Raw genomic sequence first — 18,773 nt, 5'->3', positions numbered from 1 at the left:
AACAGATGTTTTGTAAGTTTGGTTTGTATGAAACATTGGGGGCCGAAATGGAATAGATTTGCAGCTATGAATATACTTTGGATCAAATCACGGAAACCAAATGAGCTCGACCCAATATTCCTATACCGTTTGATTTAAGTAAAAAATAATTTGACTATGTCATAATTTTCATAAAGCCGACACCGCAACTAGGGTGTCGGCTTTGGTTTCCGTAATTAGGTATCCGTGGTAGTAAAAATGGGCTAGATGGCAGCGTCGGAAGAATAAAACTTCCGGAATATCAGGGGATGCTTCTGATTTCTATTCACATCACGTCTACAGTAGGATTTTCATCAATTGTACGCGGATTGTTTTGCATGAAGAAATTTCTAGCGTTGCTGTTGCTGTGTGTTCCACGCAAATAATTCAAACTTACCAAGAGTTCCACCATAGGCATATCCATAGCAATTTCCGAAGGAGCTAAAATAAAAAGGGCCCATTTCGATGTTGATAACATGGTGAAAAAGGGGAAAAGGCGTTATAAAACAAATGAGAGTTAGTGTTCTGGTAAAAAGAAATTTCTTAAAGTGAACGAAGCCGCTAATTGAACCATGAAATCTATTTCTTAAATCTTTTTGTATGTTTTTTTGTTTTGGAGTTGCATAGATTTATCTCTCTTTCGAACCTTAACAATTTTTTTCGTTTGCAGCTGTTTTTCTTCGACTATTTCTTCGAGAATTAAGGTCATTAAATCTCACATCTAGGAGGAACTACAAAATCCCTCCTTTGAGACCTTCAAACGATTGTCCACATATGTGGACAGAAGTTGTTTCCACTATTTATATCAGCAACAAAATTTAAATAAAACTAACATTTTCCAAATGATTTATCCCATCTTTTTTACAGACATATCAAATCAGTGAATGTGAGGTATGCTTGGTGATAATAAAAGTAGAATTTCGAGTTCAGCGGAAAAATTTACATATTTTTTTAAATATATACTGTTTAAGTTTTTATCTGTAAGCAAACATTTGGCTCTATTTTCAGCAATCATGCATTGCATCGTTAGGTATCCAGCAACCTTTCAACCAAATTTGAACATCGATTTTGCAAATGATTAAACCAACTCCATGAGGCAGTTAAATTTGCGTTATTCTACAAAAATTGAGTTGAAGCAGCTGCAAAAATGCTTTTCGAAAGTTTCTTATTCTCCATACTCTCAAGTGGGGGAATCTTCGAAAATGTCCAAGATGACAAAGTCATATTCTCCTGACTCTAGCCAAAAGCCAAGACCAAAGGAAAAAATGGTACTTTTGTTATTGTACAGCGACTAAGAAACAACGCCTTTGCCTTTGTACTTAAGTTCGAGCAAGCCTTACTAGCAAAAGTTTAGAGGACACACAAATGATGAATGGGAATTCGGGCGCACATTTATTGCGCCTCAAATTTTTTTTCAATTCAATTTGTAAATCGAAACAAGCACAAATTAGAAAAATTGATCAGCGAACTTTTCAAAGTTAATCAGAAACTGAGACATAACTCTAAAACTAAATCCTTGCCGCCATTAATATTTCCATACTTAGTTATGCCTCTTTTGCAATAACTATTTGCTTCATGAAGAGATTTCGTGCCGTTGTTTCGATAGCGCTCAATATGGCTAAAATCTTTTATTTTAATTGGAGTTGTTGTGCAACAAAACGAAAGTAAGAACGCTCAAAAGAGTTTGTTCCAAGAGCCAATTCTTTTTTTCAATTTCTGCATGATGCCCATTCTCACATCTCGAAATATTCGGTAACTGAACTAAAAATTTTACTTCACATTGAGTACACAAACGACAAAGTTGGAGGTTTCCATTTTTTCTAAAATGAGGATGAAGGTTTGACAGGTCTCTGAAAATAACTAAACCCTATGACTTCAGTTTGTGCCGCGGTACTTAATTTTTGTGAGGGTATTCAATGCTCCGTTTTCAGTACTCATCAGTACTCATCTTATACACTCATTCACAAATAAAACCAAAACCCGAGCCGAAATCAAACGCTTATCTTCCAAGATCTCAGAGGATGATGCACCGTCTTGCAATAATATCGCAAGAAAACCATTCGACTTGCAAGAATCTTGCAAGATAACCATTCTTAGTGCTCCATCCTAGTGAATAAAATCTATTATAAAAAAACGATAAAATGTCGCAATGTTTGAATGCAAACATATAGTGGGCTTCGACAAAAGAAAAAATAAGCCGATTAACGTCGGACAAATTGCTCTTGAACAACAAGCGGCTCAATTGAAGTCAGAGGATCAGCCTAGATAATTGAAGGGTGCAAAAACCTCCGCCAAAAGAAGGAAAACCCCGAACTCCGGCATCACACACGTTCACTGTTAGGGGGTCTAAACGGGCTCATCTTCTGTTGAAAATGTATCAGTACTGGATTCGAACCTTCATCTCTTACTTGCAAGCCTAGTGTGCTAACAATTACACCAACTGGTCTCAAACTCTTGACCTTGCGCACCTCTTATAACCCATTCTCATGTTCTTTCTTGCTCCTCAAGGCTTCATTTCTCTAGCCAAGTATACGTTGAACAAATAGAGCTTCTTGTCAAGCTTAACTCTGCAAAATTTTTATTAGGTTGTTCTCTCTCAAACGTCTAAAATTTAGAATCATAGATTCGAACTCCGGTCGAGAATTAAAGTTTTTAACATCCACAATTTTGAGAAAATTTAAGTTTTTGTCCCCCTAAAATTTTGATTAAATTTTACACGTTTTCCCCCTAGGTTTATCAGAAATCTTTACAATTTTTTAAACTAACTCAAGCAAATCGAGAAAATGCTACGAGTTTCTGTTCCTCCAGCGAAATTGTGAGAAAAAACTTTAAGGGCGAGAAAAATCAGTTTGGGCTGACTACTGGTGCCTTTAAAAAATAAGATCTAACGGATCTACTGTGTTTCCACCCCCTCTCCTCCCAAGCTTAGTGAACACATAACGTTCTACGCACACTGTCGCAAGTGCTATGTTTTTACATAGTAACGTTCTATGTAACAACAGATGTTTTGTAAGTTTGGTTTGTATGAAACATTGGGGGCCGAAATGGAATAGATTTGCAGCTATGAATATACTTTGGATCAAATCACGGAAACCAAATGAGCTCGACCCAATATTCCTATACCGTTTGATTTAAGTAAAAAATAATTTGACTATGTCATAATTTTCATAAAGCCGACACCGCAACTAGGGTGTCGGCTTTGGTTTCCGTAATTAGGTATCCGTGGTAGTAAAAATGGGCTAGATGGCAGCGTCGGAAGAATAAAACTTCCGGAATATCAGGGGATGCTTCTGATTTCTATTCACATCACGTCTACAGTAGGATTTTCATCAATTGTACGCGGATTGTTTTGCATGAAGAAATTTCTAGCGTTGCTGTTGCTGTGTGTTCCACGCAAATAATTCAAACTTACCAAGAGTTCCACCATAGGCATATCCATAGCAATTTCCGAAGGAGCTAAAATAAAAAGGGCCCATTTCGATGTTGATAACATGGTGAAAAAGGGGAAAAGGCGTTATAAAACAAATGAGAGTTAGTGTTCTGGTAAAAAGAAATTTCTTAAAGTGAACGAAGCCGCTAATTGAACCATGAAATCTATTTCTTAAATCTTTTTGTATGTTTTTTTGTTTTGGAGTTGCATAGATTTATCTCTCTTTCGAACCTTAACAATTTTTTTCGTTTGCAGCTGTTTTTCTTCGACTATTTCTTCGAGAATTAAGGTCATTAAATCTCACATCTAGGAGGAACTACAAAATCCCTCCTTTGAGACCTTCAAACGATTGTCCACATATGTGGACAGAAGTTGTTTCCACTATTTATATCAGCAACAAAATTTAAATAAAACTAACATTTTCCAAATGATTTATCCCATCTTTTTTACAGACATATCAAATCAGTGAATGTGAGGTATGCTTGGTGATAATAAAAGTAGAATTTCGAGTTCAGCGGAAAAATTTACATATTTTTTTAAATATATACTGTTTAAGTTTTTATCTGTAAGCAAACATTTGGCTCTATTTTCAGCAATCATGCATTGCATCGTTAGGTATCCAGCAACCTTTCAACCAAATTTGAACATCGATTTTGCAAATGATTAAACCAACTCCATGAGGCAGTTAAATTTGCGTTATTCTACAAAAATTGAGTTGAAGCAGCTGCAAAAATGCTTTTCGAAAGTTTCTTATTCTCCATACTCTCAAGTGGGGGAATCTTCGAAAATGTCCAAGATGACAAAGTCATATTCTCCTGACTCTAGCCAAAAGCCAAGACCAAAGGAAAAAATGGTACTTTTGTTATTGTACAGCGACTAAGAAACAACGCCTTTGCCTTTGTACTTAAGTTCGAGCAAGCCTTACTAGCAAAAGTTTAGAGGACACACAAATGATGAATGGGAATTCGGGCGCACATTTATTGCGCCTCAAATTTTTTTTCAATTCAATTTGTAAATCGAAACAAGCACAAATTAGAAAAATTGATCAGCGAACTTTTCAAAGTTAATCAGAAACTGAGACATAACTCTAAAACTAAATCCTTGCCGCCATTAATATTTCCATACTTAGTTATGCCTCTTTTGCAATAACTATTTGCTTCATGAAGAGATTTCGTGCCGTTGTTTCGATAGCGCTCAATATGGCTAAAATCTTTTATTTTAATTGGAGTTGTTGTGCAACAAAACGAAAGTAAGAACGCTCAAAAGAGTTTGTTCCAAGAGCCAATTCTTTTTTTCAATTTCTGCATGATGCCCATTCTCACATCTCGAAATATTCGGTAACTGAACTAAAAATTTTACTTCACATTGAGTACACAAACGACAAAGTTGGAGGTTTCCATTTTTTCTAAAATGAGGATGAAGGTTTGACAGGTCTCTGAAAATAACTAAACCCTATGACTTCAGTTTGTGCCGCGGTACTTAATTTTTGTGAGGGTATTCAATGCTCCGTTTTCAGTACTCATCAGTACTCATCTTATACACTCATTCACAAATAAAACCAAAACCCGAGCCGAAATCAAACGCTTATCTTCCAAGATCTCAGAGGATGATGCACCGTCTTGCAATAATATCGCAAGAAAACCATTCGACTTGCAAGAATCTTGCAAGATAACCATTCTTAGTGCTCCATCCTAGTGAATAAAATCTATTATAAAAAAACGATAAAATGTCGCAATGTTTGAATGCAAACATATAGTGGGCTTCGACAAAAGAAAAAATAAGCCGATTAACGTCGGACAAATTGCTCTTGAACAACAAGCGGCTCAATTGAAGTCAGAGGATCAGCCTAGATAATTGAAGGGTGCAAAAACCTCCGCCAAAAGAAGGAAAACCCCGAACTCCGGCATCACACACGTTCACTGTTAGGGGGTCTAAACGGGCTCATCTTCTGTTGAAAATGTATCAGTACTGGATTCGAACCTTCATCTCTTACTTGCAAGCCTAGTGTGCTAACAATTACACCAACTGGTCTCAAACTCTTGACCTTGCGCACCTCTTATAACCCATTCTCATGTTCTTTCTTGCTCCTCAAGGCTTCATTTCTCTAGCCAAGTATACGTTGAACAAATAGAGCTTCTTGTCAAGCTTAACTCTGCAAAATTTTTATTAGGTTGTTCTCTCTCAAACGTCTAAAATTTAGAATCATAGATTCGAACTCCGGTCGAGAGCAATTAAATGTCATCATCGAAAGATTATATCCATTCAAGTCGATTAACAAGATACAATTGCAACGGGTGTAATTTTTAACTCCTCTAGCGGAAAGATTTCCGCTGTATATACTTAACTTTTGAGTAATTTCATGGCTGTTGTCAATTTCTTTAATAAATAAAACACATCAGAATTTTTCTATTTTCCTCAATAAATAAGCTGCGAATTAACGGTAATCAATTTTGACGTTATTTCTCTTTTTCTGAACATTGATGTTGCAAAGAAAAAACTTTGAGATCAAATTGCAATAGGAAGAAACAGAAAGTGTCCAGTTGAAATGGGAGGACATCAATTCATCCGAAAGGACACCTAGTAAAATTATAAGAAAGTTCGAAGTAGAACCGAATAATTTCCAATCTTATGGTCATGTTTTAAGTGGATTGAAGCCTTTTTTAGAAATCTTAACGAAAATATGTCAGGTCGAATCGAAGGAAAGCACTCAGGGAGAGGTCAAAAAGGGTGCACCCTGACCGCACAACAGTTAATCATGAGACGACAATGCTGATTTATTTCTTTCGCCATTTAAATTTGTATTCAAATTTGAATATATTAGATTGATTAGACAAAACATTTTTTAAGCGTTCGGCTAGAAATCTTATTTCAATCAAATAAGCCGGAACGCCCATTCGACTAGAATTCCTGGCACCATTGAAGTATAGAGTACGTTACTTCAAGTGAATTCTGCAGAGTGACATAACTTTGCACGTAAAAGTTTTGAAATGACAAAGACTGCTGCGCCAGAAGTTAAAATGCCAGAAATTCTTATATTCAACATAGCCAAAAGTTGAACTCTATGAACTTTCAGCACTTCAAAACTTGCACGTGTCTCTTAATTGTACTTACAAGTAAAATTCTCCTTCGTAGTCGTTAGAACCGCTGATGTCGATGCACACACTGAAAAACAACGAAGCTGTTCAACACTGTCGGATTAAAAACTATTTTTTTATCTGACGATCCAACCCGTCACGCATGATGTTTCGGGTTGACCAGAATGGGAAACGATGCACTTAGCCAAACGAATGTGTTCTTGCTACGGCTTTTAACTTTTCGGATCGTTTGTGCCCTTGCCCCCCCCCCCCCAGTTAAAAAGCAGATGCCATTACAGAGTAAATCATTATGTAAAAATTGTTACGTCCGTCTGGGGGTTGCAAGTTATATGTACCCGCTAAGATGGGGGGGGGAGGAGGGGCAAACAGAAAAGATTCAATTTTTCTGCACTTAGTAATAGCAAGGCAAACGCTTTAAAAACGTTCGTTGCATTCGTGACTGCAGCAATTATCTTTTTGTTCCAACACAATTCTCTTTTTATACCAACATTTTTTATTATTTTTTTTATACCACCACGATTTATACCAACTCTTATTATACAAACACTGCAACATTTTCCAAGCGTTGAAACATTTTCGTATCTCCAGGAAAACTTAAGATTGAAATTTTTCACTATTTTAACCTTTTCATGCTTTTGTACACAATACTCATAAAAAAACAATTCATGAGCATTTTTCAGTTCATTAAATGGCAATGGCTACAATAACAGATTTGAGCTTCTATTGGCCTTCTCTTTGATTTTTCAAAATTAAAAAACTCTCATACAGTTTTTCGGGCGCTGTCTTTTCTTAAGAATGGTTCTCACTTTTTAATTTTTCAGATTTTTGTTGCCAAAGAGAAGTCAAACTAGAGTTGTGATTTTCTTTGAAAAGAGTGAAAAATAGTAGATTTGTTGCGCAAATCCGTCTTTTATCAAACCAATTTTGAGTGGAGTGAAAAGAAGATGTTTAGACAAAATTCCGATTTGGAAGAGACTGTTGTCACTTGCGGCAATCTAATGTCAGTTTTCATTTCCATTCACACTTTTACACAATTTCTATTCACAATTCAAAACAATTTCTATTCACAATTTTAACTGCCAAGCGTTCTTCTTGACTCTATACCCTGGATGTTTGCCGATGACCTAAAACTACTGTTTAGTTCTCTCAACTTTCGTGACGATTTGACGCGGTTGTACAATTGGAACATAGTAAATGGGATAATTGCAAACTGTAGTAAAAACCGAACCGTTTGCTTGAATTTTCGAGGATGAATGTCGAAGAAAGTTTGAAGAAAGCATGTAGATGCTTTCATAGCCTGAAGAACTTTTTTCCTTGTAGCACTCCTTCCACTGTGAAACTGAACTTTTAAAATTCAACTTTTATGCCTGTCTTAATTAATGGTTTACGCCTGATATCAGACAACCTCGACAACTTGAAAAATTTCAAAGAAATAGCTTTACATGGATCTTTGGAGCAAAAATGTGCTATGGCAAGCTTTTAAAAAAACATCACATTCTTCTTCTGTGGAATGAAATTGAGCTAAATATTTTCACGCTTTTAACCCAGATTTTGTCCGGTCGGTATCTCTATGACTACTCGACCTATTTGAAGTTTCACACAAACAAAAGAACAAGTGACAATATCCTCGCGTGCACAGGATTATAAAGGAGTAATGAGAACTCCTTTAATATACGATCCGCGGAAATGTCCAACTTTTTATATCGAAAAAGTTAATATCTGGTTTTGGGCGGAGAAATGAGCCAAAAAAACACATTCCAGAAATCTTTTGATCTTAATAAAATATGTCCTTTTTATATATGTTGTTGTTGTTCTAAATGTAGATTTAGTAGAAGTACACCTTATTTTTTGACCTACTGACCGAGAATAAAGTTTTTTTTCTCTCTCTCTCATCTTAATTTGTTTACAAATCAATTTATAAAGCAATACAACCAATGCTCAGCTAATGATTTATATGACTTCGATACCGTTTTGCTGCGATAAAATTGTCTTTGATGTAGTAAGTAGTATACAATTTTGCGGTTTTTTTTATTGTTCAGACCCACTTTATTGGGGGGGAGGGGTAGGAACTATATACTCAAATGGGTTTCTTTGTTCAGTCAATTTTGGGCAATCGATATGATCATCGTAGAGAGTTGTGAGTCGTATCATTAGAAAGCCCGTCCAGCGTAGAAAATGAAATCAAAAAGTTTTTTTTATTTTTGCCTTTCACAAAGAGTTATCGAGGTTTGATGTTTTGTAGAGATTCCTAGAGACGAGATTCCTTTTTTATGCGCACTTTCCGTGATTTTGACAGAGTTTTGTCAATTTTGCTAAATTATGTTAAAATTGTTAGAGATAAATGAATTGATTTCGTCTTTAAAGATAAAGGAGGGCTGCTAAATTGTTCCATCTGAGTTTTTTGGTTCGAGTTTTTGCTAACTTTGTGTTTTTAGCCCACTTTCTTTAATTTGGCCGGAAGTAGACAATTTAAAATTGCAATCATTATATTCGTACCTTCAAAAAGAGAGTTAGTTTCACTCCCACTGGCTTTAATAGCCTTCTGCAAATATAATTTTTGCAGTTCTTAACTTAAGATCTGAACACTTTTGTGATTCATTAGACGTGCAGCAATATCAGGGCTGGTCTTGATCTCACCATGGATACTCACAGTAAAAACAAACAAAAAAAAGTTTTGGATTTTAATGGGGCGCGGCATTAATGCCTTAATTTCAAGATATTTCCGCATTTAAAGATATTTCAAAGATAGACAAGAATTTCAAATCAGGGCTCAATTATTGACAGACAACTATTATTGTTAATAAAAACGGGGCCCAACAAACTTATATTATGGTTTCAGAGCTAAGCTCAGGATTTTAATGGATCTGAGCAATTATTTTCGAGAGTTTTATGGACTTCTTATGTTTTTCTTCCATTTGTTATAGTTTTTGTAGTCCAATGACAAAGTTTCCCCAATCAAAGATCCAATTGGCTTCCCTAAGAGTTATAAGTGAACCTAGAAAAAGATTTCAGCTGTTATATAATAACACTTATGACTTTGATTATAATTGTTTTCAGAAAATTTCGCTGATTTTGTCACTACATTGTTATTTTTTTAAACTTCTGTCGTGGTCTCAGTAAAGACAGGCCACAACTCATTTTTATGAGTTAAAATTAAAGTTTTTGACGGTTTTATCTATAAGTAATGGTTTCTTGTTTTTGAGTACGGGTTTTCTGTAAAATATAGTTTTGATTATAATTGCATATTTTGTAATCTCATTTTGTTTCATTTGCAAATTATCAGATTATTGACAGATCTAAATGAAGGAATGCAGTCCTGGTAGAATGCAAAGCGTTGAAGAGAGGCAAAACTGAATATGTTATATAGTTTATGCTTTTATGGCTTGAGACACAGATCCCTTGAATGTTTTAGTGGACTTTTTTAAAGATCTTATGTTTGTTGTCTTTCAAAAAGAAGATGTATCTGACAAAAATTAGTCTCAATTGCATCCCCATGACGTATAAATGAAACTATTTAACGATTTCCGTTTACAGCTAAATGTTTTAATTACTTCCAAATGAACTTTAAAAAAAAAGATTTTTTCAACTATCTAGTTTGCTCTCATTTTCTTCACCATCTAACTCAATCTCAATCATAAGAGATCTCAAATAATTTTTTTGATTCAGGAATTTTGTTTCTCATTTAGTTATATGTTTTGACTGATAGCTTCGACCATTTAATTTCATAAAACTTTTTCGAGATTTCTATACTTTTCAACTTTTGGTTTCCTTTTTGTTGTCATTTCTCCGTAGTTTTTCAAGAAGAAGACCCGTTGGTGTACAGATGAGAATCAGGTGATGATTTACAGTTCTTGTAGATAGCATCTCAAAAATATAGTCCTTCAACTCTCTGGTGTCGTAAAATTGTTTAAGAAGTTTTGGCTTCTGCCTGTATTTGTTGTTATTTTGTAATCTCGTGAATCATTTTTAACCGGCCAGATTGGCTTTCTGAGGTGCTGCAAGTTATTTCATCTCCTTTAGTCTAATATTTATGTCTTTTATGAGTTTTGAATAGATTAGTATTGAAAAAAGTTTTTCGGTTTTTGAGCTTCGCCCTTTTTAATTTTTCTCTTTCGGTCGATTTGTAGCTGATTCTCAGTAAAGAAAGTTCAAATCCCGTTTCAGGTGATTTTTTTTATTCCTTGTAAGGTTTTTGATTTCAACCATTTCTTTCTCTCGGCTTTGTTACTGATACTGCGAAATTTCAAAAAAAAAACGTTTGAGATTGTTATATATTTGTACATTTTAAAGGAGTTTTGTTTTCTTTTTTAATTACAACATTAATGGCAGATCTCATTGGCTTTGAAAAGTTGCTCAATTCAACATTTTAATTGCTCTGAGTTACAAGTTTATTGTGTTCACGGGTTCATATCCATTTTCGAGCGCAGTTGAATTGTACCTTTTAATTTTGCCGGTATTTGTCCTTCTTTTTGTAGTCGTATGACGTACACTGGACAATGACCGGTCTGAATTGCTCCCTATAGACAAAAAACGAAATAATATAATTTATTGATTTCAGTTATCAAATAACGATAATAATCACTTTAAAATTAATTGTTTTCAAAAATAGAAACTTGTTTTCGAAATTCGCACATTTTGCTCATGGGTACCACTCGCTATCAGAAAATTTTTGTTATTCTTGTTTAATTTTGCCCGTTTCATGAGTGTTCTAGATGTCCCATCATTTGAACACTTTAATGAGAGATCTCATTTGCTGATGAGAGGTCAGCGAATCAGTTTCAGTGTTTGAACTGATAACTAATTAATTAAACGATTTTCACGCCATTTTGCGGAAGTTATTATTGATTGACTATTGTTTTTTTTTGTTTCACAAAAGCTTAGGTTTTTTTATTGAATAGCTTCTATGGCTCTCTCATGAATTATAACCGACGCAAACTCATGACTAACTTGTATCATATGTTTCAAACAAATTCGATATGCTGATTTCGAATTAATTTGTTGGAGTGTTAAAAAAAACTTCTTTTCTTTTTTGTCCTATCTCTTCGTCTAATTTAGTTACGCGTCATGTTGTATCTATGATGATGCATAAAAGGTGATTTTGTAACATTTTCCTTGAAATTGAACATCTTTAACATCTTTGTAACTATTTGCTCTCAATTTTGTTCATTTTGTGTCTGTGGTTGTTTTTGTCACAAGAATCAATTTTGTTGACATTAGGTGCCATGTTTTTTTATAGTTAGGCGCAGTTGACGCTTTTGCGTAGTTTTACTTCCTAGCTATTCATTCTGAGACCACTTTCTAATGAACGATACTGTTTATAATCTCACTCTGCCGGTTGCGTTTTTTAAAAATAAAATTGACGTCAGTACAATGGAAATGAGGAGGCAACTCTCCCCCCCCCCCCCAAAAACGATATTTAGGTAGAAGAAAGTGCAAAAAATTTTGTAGAGCAGACAAACATTTGTCAGTTTTCCAGTGTAAATTTCATGTTCCAGTGTAAATTTATCTTTTACTGTAGGCAAATGTGAAAATAAGAACACGTTAAAAAAGCTGAAATATTCTCGAATAAGTCCCCATAAGTACAAAAAATACCCATAACACTAACTTTTCCTTTTCCCAGGAAATCATAAAACTCCAGGAGTTTTTATTAACTAAAATCGGCAATTGAAGAAAAGATTTCTTGACAACTACAACAATTAAATTCCATTGCCCCAGAGATTTCAAATTTTTCAAAAGGTTGACGCTAAAACTATATTTGATGAAAACAGCTCCTAAAATGGTCCTGTCTGATTGTACCGATGAAATTGAGGAAATTGGGAAATTCTAAGTAAAAGGCTGAATAAATTAATTTTAGATTTATTTGGTCTGCACAAAACTTGGTTTCCTCGTTCTTTTTAGACGTCTCCTTTGTTTAATTTATGCTTATTGAATTTATAGTTTTTATTTATCCTCTATCTTTATTCTATTTTCCTAATTAATAGAAGAATGGCGATCTGATATAATTGGCAGCGAAGAACCGTTGAAGACAGATTAAAATTCAGTTGCAGAAGTTTATTAGCAGCTTATTCCAAAAAAAACAGCTCATTAGAAAACAGGCCACAGCAATCATTCTGGAAACAAGTCGACAGATAAGCTTATACTAATTAAACTACACGGGTTGCATTTTACTGAGAATAACGTCACGGGTGAGTATAAGTTTTAATTTACTAAGTTATATAGATTAACATTTGAAAGGTTGGAACAGTATGTGCGACCGCACATTAACAATTCTCCTTATTAAACTTTATTGTAGTTTGAAAGCAATCAATTTTCCGCGATAAATATTCTGGTGTCGATTTTTCATAGATAAAAATTCTAGCGTGATCCTTTTATCATATTTGATCCTTGCATGGATCGAAGTTCAAATATACTTTTTGCATGGAAATCAGTTTGATCACTGAAAGAATTTCAATTTACCTTAGCAAAACATATTTTTGATGAAGTAACCCATGATTGTCGTAGGACGGTATTTACAAAGAACTAACTGTTGAGCTTGTTGTTTTAGAACATATTGTGGATCAAAATACAATAAAAAATAGTTTGCTGAAAAAATAAAATGAGGGCGGTTCTTGATAGCATTTGTTACATTCTAATGAACACTTTCGGTAGCTTCATTGCAAACTTTACAACTTTTAGCATGCTTCTTGACACTTATTCAACATTCTGTTTCAACCCATATCGATGGGAATTCTGACTCTTGACTAAAATTAAGGTTTGGTTTGTCTGAAATAAAAGAAACAGGAAATCTAGTACGATTGGGTGCATTGTAATAAAGTATCCAGCATAGGCATAGAAGAAACAATTGCACCGTTACATAGCAGGTTTTTTCTCAACAACAGATTTGAACAACCAAACGCGGAAAGGCAAAAGTGTCTTCTTTATTCAGCTCGTTGATTTTTATAATTGTGCCACGTTTTAAACCTACTTGACAAACTGATGGTAAAAAGATTGGGTCATCTGTAGAAACGAAAAAAAAACCAGTCCTTAGAAAAATTTAAAATCAATTAATCATAGCTGGAAAGGACATCGCGTAATATATTATTAATGCTGTCGTTTTTCTCGTTTTGGCACTTTTCAACAAATTTAACATTAACATCAACAGGATGATAGAAAAAGTTGCTTGCTCAAATCAGAACGAAATCTGAAACCCTTATTAGAAAAAAAACAAATACTAAAGAAAACTAACTGTTCAGTAAAACTAAGATAGAGATTCAAGCTGAGATTTTTGAGAGAGCATAACATGTTCACTCTATCAGATCACCAATGCCTTGATAGAATACAAAAGTGAAAAAATGAAAAGCCATAATTGAAAAGTAATAATTGTTATGCTTTACAAAAGCAAAGCAGTTTTCTCAAAATGTCGGGAAAAATTAAGCTTTTAAGCTACAAACGGATATGAATTGATTCATATTCGTTTGTAGTTTAAGAGCTTAATTTTTTTCGACATTTTGAGAAAACTGCTTTGCTTTTGTAAAGCATATCAATTATAACTTTCAGCACTGAATCAGCACTGATTGAGATTTGAATTTTAGTCCGTGCAGCTTGAAGTAATGGTTAAGTGACTCTGCTTGAAGTCATTGATAACTTTTGGCGTTTATCGAGAACCGCGAAGCGGTTCAAAATATTGAGTCAGAATTTCGAAGTGACTTCTGCAGAGTCACTTAATCAAGCTTAAAACACGAAACGCGACTTCTGGCATTTTGAAAACGCAACTTCTGGCATTTTGACTTCTGGCACTGTACACATTAGGCATATTAAAATGTGAACGTGAGTGTTTTAAGGACAAATCTAAAAGTTTTCAGCCAGTTTTTCGCGAAAAGTTATTTTGCTTTTTATTCCAGTATACGCTCAGTCTAGATCTAGACTGTGCGGATACTGAAAAAAAAGCAAAATAACTTTTAGCGAAAAACTGGCTGAAAACTTTTAGATTTGTCCTTCATACAGCACGGACTGCATATCAAATCTCAATCAGCGCTTATTCAGCGAAAATTGCAAGTTTCAGATCAGTAATGTATCCGAACTCTGATCAAACCATTTATATACTTGGCAATTTTTGAATCAAGTCTTTAAATCAGCCCCTTGGGCCAGATTTGAAAAGAAGTCTTGAGTCCGTTTTTAAACGAGTTTTGACTCAATACTTGAGCATTGTTTATAGTTTTATTTATTTTCGTTGTGATAATGAAACATAAAGAGCGTCATCTGTTAAACACATGAATACCTGAGCACTTGCCAAAGATCGCCGAATTATACAGAGATTGCCGAATTAAACCATTCCCATCAACTCATATTTAGGTTCAATGATGATGTTAATTCTTAGTAAATACGTTTTAAAATTTATGTTGCTAATGACCCGTTTTATAGATAGCTCGTTGAATTTTTATTTTCGAGAACTTTCTGCAAAGACTTTTGTGCTGATTTCGAAATGACGCAATTGTGCATAACCTATCTGCTGTAATATACATTTCTGTCAATGACATATGGATTTTTATTGCCGAGTTTTGGCTGGCTTTGGCCAACTCTTGGTACCTGCATTTTAGTATGGGATCTCACCTTTTGTCTTTGGGCCACATCTTAATGCAAAAAAATGGAAAACTTTCGCGAACTATTTTTGTACGTACGTATTAGTTAGTGCACTTTATAGAGTTGAGACGAAGCGGAAACGAGTTGAACAGAAGCCCGACACAAATCAACGAATCAATAAAAGTAATTGTTTCAGGCCACCAATTCAAATGACTACTGATACCCCAAGTTTTTTTTGGTAGCTTCGAATCAAATCTGCTTAGCCAAACCGAGAATATTTCATTGCTTAACAAGTTGACCAAAGTAATAAAAAAACGATTAACGTCCAACAAAGGGCTATCAAACGATCGGTGAGCGATTGGCTTTGGTAGAAGCCAGTTTTGGCTTAGTGATGCCAACATCAGAGCAGGCATTAGAGGAGAGGGCAGCGGAGTGGGTGTCTCTCGGGAGGCAAGTCATGTGTGGTGGACGGGGCTAAGCGATGGGGGTTGGGTTTATCCCGTTTTTACGTTTTTAGGACATAAAAACAAAAGAGTCAAACGAAGAATTGGTCGATCGAAAAATCGCATAAAAAGACCATAGGACTAATATAATTGCTACAAACTTTGTTTGAGAGCAATTAAACACAGACTCGATTACAAAACCAGTACTAGAAGAAACAGAGAGCGAGCAGCGTACAATCAACAAATGATAGTCAAAAGACCTAAACTTTAAAATAAGTGTAAAGTTTTTCAAAGTCTGCTTAATTGCAAAATCAAAGAAACCTTTTGTTATTGAGGCGAAGGTCTTTATAATTTTCGAAGAAAAATTTAGATTAGTCTTTGTTTAAAAACAAATTAGATCCATACTAGACGTCTTGCCCATTATAGCCCACTACTAAATTACAGAACCAATTATGGTATACTTACGGTAATTGGGGAGCAGTATGTAAGTTATCGGACCACCAAGCTGTACGGCTATAATGAAAACGACTCCACACTGCTGTACTTATTGCCGATTAAGTTTTGAAATTATCATTGGTTTGTTATAAAACACTTAAATTGCTCAAAAAACTGATATAAAAAATTACTTCTTGTCGATTGGGGTACACCCATTAAGTACGAAAACTTTTGAATTTCAAATAAGAAGTTTCTTTTAATTCTACCGAAAAATTTAGAGGAAACTAATGGAAACTAATTGAACATACGTCCATCGATATGGATACAGTACAGGATTTCTTGGGCATGTAAAATTTTGAAGCCCAAACGCTGTTAAAAGCTAAACTAAAATTGCACGTTAACAATTTCGCACAAAATGTCGAAGTTCATGAAATTGTCAAAAATTTCAGTTGATTGCAATAACCAAGCTTCGATGTGAATCTGTTTCTTACTCTTACTAGAGTAATCCTATAGGAGGTCGGCAAAAGTCACCAGGGTACCATTAGGGCTATGTACTGTTATGTTAAAGTACCTATGCTCTTAGCGTAAAGGTGCTCTAAAAAACAATGAATGACTTAAGGAATTGCAAATAATGAATGACTAAAACAAAGAGTTGTTATTAAAAAACCAAAATTGAGGACATCGCTAAAAACGGCGACATAGTTTTTTATTATCGAGCTAAAGTTATCATATATTGCCGAGAAAAGTAAAGTAAGGTCATTTTAGTTCCAACCACAGTCGAAGACAACGCATGAAATCCAAACAAATACTTTTCATTCTAAATATCTGTCCAGCACGGTCTCTTAATACCAAATAATGGTTGAGACCGTTCATTTCTTAAGTCGAGCCCAGACTAAGTGTCTGACAATGTCAAGCACTCACATTGCTTCGAAATATTTAAGATTTAAAAATTTGCATTCAATCAAAATCAATAGAGAGGAAAAGGGCTATCGAATTCTCACGTGATTGATGGACTATAAGTTGAAAAGCTGACGTATGAACTCGCCTCCAGTCCTGCTCTCGTAGCTGTCGCTATCTGAAAAAAAATGAAAGATTTTTAATTAAACACAAGCAACATAAATGGTAAGTTCTTCTACAACATAAAATTTTAAGAGATAGTAAGCGAATTATCGTTTAATCCAAACCGCGTTTACCGTAGTTTATTTTCCGAGAACACTCATCAACTGCATAAAAGCGTACTTAAATTAAACTTTGATCTCAGCTTTATGAAAAAGGTAAAACTGTATCGATAATTGAAGTTGTGCAAATAAACCCAGGTTGAGGTGCGCGGCCCAAACCAGCTCTGATTTCAGACAGAATAAGGTTGCACACGGGGGTCAACCGCTGGCAGAACTACATACGGTCTGGAAAGTCTGCTCAAGGCCCCAACCAGAGTCTGGATAGTCTGATTACAGCAATTACCAAAACTTAGAACTTATTTCAAAGTGATCAGTATTATTCATCAAGTAAACTGGGAAGTGCTCTTGCAAAAATTTTACCCTCAGGGATTAATTATCTTTTCTTTTATTCGGGGGACTGGTCGTTTTCTCGGTTGGACCTCTTGACTCTGAACAGATATTCTAGACTCTGGAAGGGTTTGTGACCAGACCGTACAGATTCTGGATAGCCTCGACAGAGCCCTTTTAAAAATCTGAACGGTGTGATCAAAGCTTTTTAAACCGAAAAACGACCAGTCCCCCGAAAAAAAAGAGATAATTAGCTAGGGGAACAATTGTTTTTTCAAGCGTACTTCACAATTTTACTTGATGAATACCGAAGATCACGTTAAAATAAAGACTAAATTTTGGTAATTGCTGTTGAACTGAAAATTTTTCTTTGCTTAAAACTAATACTTTTTTCTGCAGAATTAAAAAAAAACATCTAGATAAAATGACGTTAAATTTTCTGTAAACATTCATTATACCAATAATTACTGCTACTTAGAGAGTTAAAACTGTCAGTCGGGAATCCCCCGTGCGCAAGCAATCCAAGTAGGAAGTCCCCACCAGTGTGTGACCAAATTTAGACTGGCATCTCAAGTGCGCAACCCAAGGTCTGCCAACACACTTCGCGACCCATTTGGGTCTGATACCCCGTGCGCAGCTCAAGTTGGTCTGATCAAGGCCGATTTCGGTCTGGAACCCCCTGCGCGCATTGCAATTCAGTCTGATCAGAGCCGGCTTGGGTAGCACACCATTCTGGGAAGCCTACTCATTTTGCAAAAGGTTGTAAATTCTGCTGAATTTTTGCAGCTACTCAATTCAACTAGCTGGGTATAACCAATTTAACTGACATAGAATTGTACCAAACGGAGCAATGTCCCGCATAAATTACATATTATGGTTTTAAATTATACGCTTAGAAATAGTTAAGCGCTTCAAGTGCAACTGATCAGAGCGTCTCAGCACAAAATGATCTTTAACCAGATGACTGTGCAGACCTTCGTGCGCTCGAGCTTTTCATCAGACATTCTAATTCGAGCGTACTTTGCGCATGTGTGCCCGATCAGGTCGGTTTGGTCTGTGACCTCCACTTGGACTGAATAATTAGAAGAAAAACATATTTGCAATTTATTTAGGCCAGAAATCGTTCGGATTCCAGTTTTCAACGAGCAATTTTTGGCTATTTTTAATCAAGACAGGATACTTGCATATAAGGCATATGAGCTGTGCCATCCTAGACTGTAGAATCGATATTTGACAGTGTTGTATCTGGTTGTCCACGTGAAGTATGAGCTGGATCCACTTCTGTAGT

At 35.2% G+C, this 18,773-nt stretch overlaps 1 protein-coding gene across 1 annotated transcript in view; it reads right to left on the bottom strand.

Moving 5' to 3' along the window:
* LOC142341091 (uncharacterized) overlaps window positions 1-18,489 on the bottom strand; it is a 33,303-nt gene extending 14,814 nt beyond the window's left edge. The window contains exons 1-4 of the mRNA XM_075391998.1: window positions 18,460-18,489; window positions 16,982-17,055; window positions 6,560-6,610; window positions 3,431-3,474 (exon numbers count right to left, since the gene is read on the bottom strand). Coding sequence (XP_075248113.1) covers window positions 3,431-3,474; window positions 6,560-6,610; window positions 16,982-17,055; window positions 18,460-18,489 — 199 coding nt within the window. The remainder of the gene's footprint in view (window positions 1-3,430; window positions 3,475-6,559; window positions 6,611-16,981; window positions 17,056-18,459) is intronic.
* Window positions 18,490-18,773: the final 284 nt, after the last annotated feature.

This window comes from Convolutriloba macropyga, chromosome 1, assembly GCF_964194025.1.
Source record: "Convolutriloba macropyga chromosome 1, txConMacr16.3, whole genome shotgun sequence".
Taxonomy (NCBI): Eukaryota; Metazoa; Xenacoelomorpha; order Acoela; family Convolutidae; genus Convolutriloba; species Convolutriloba macropyga.
This window is presented reverse-complemented; position numbering and strand designations above follow the sequence as displayed.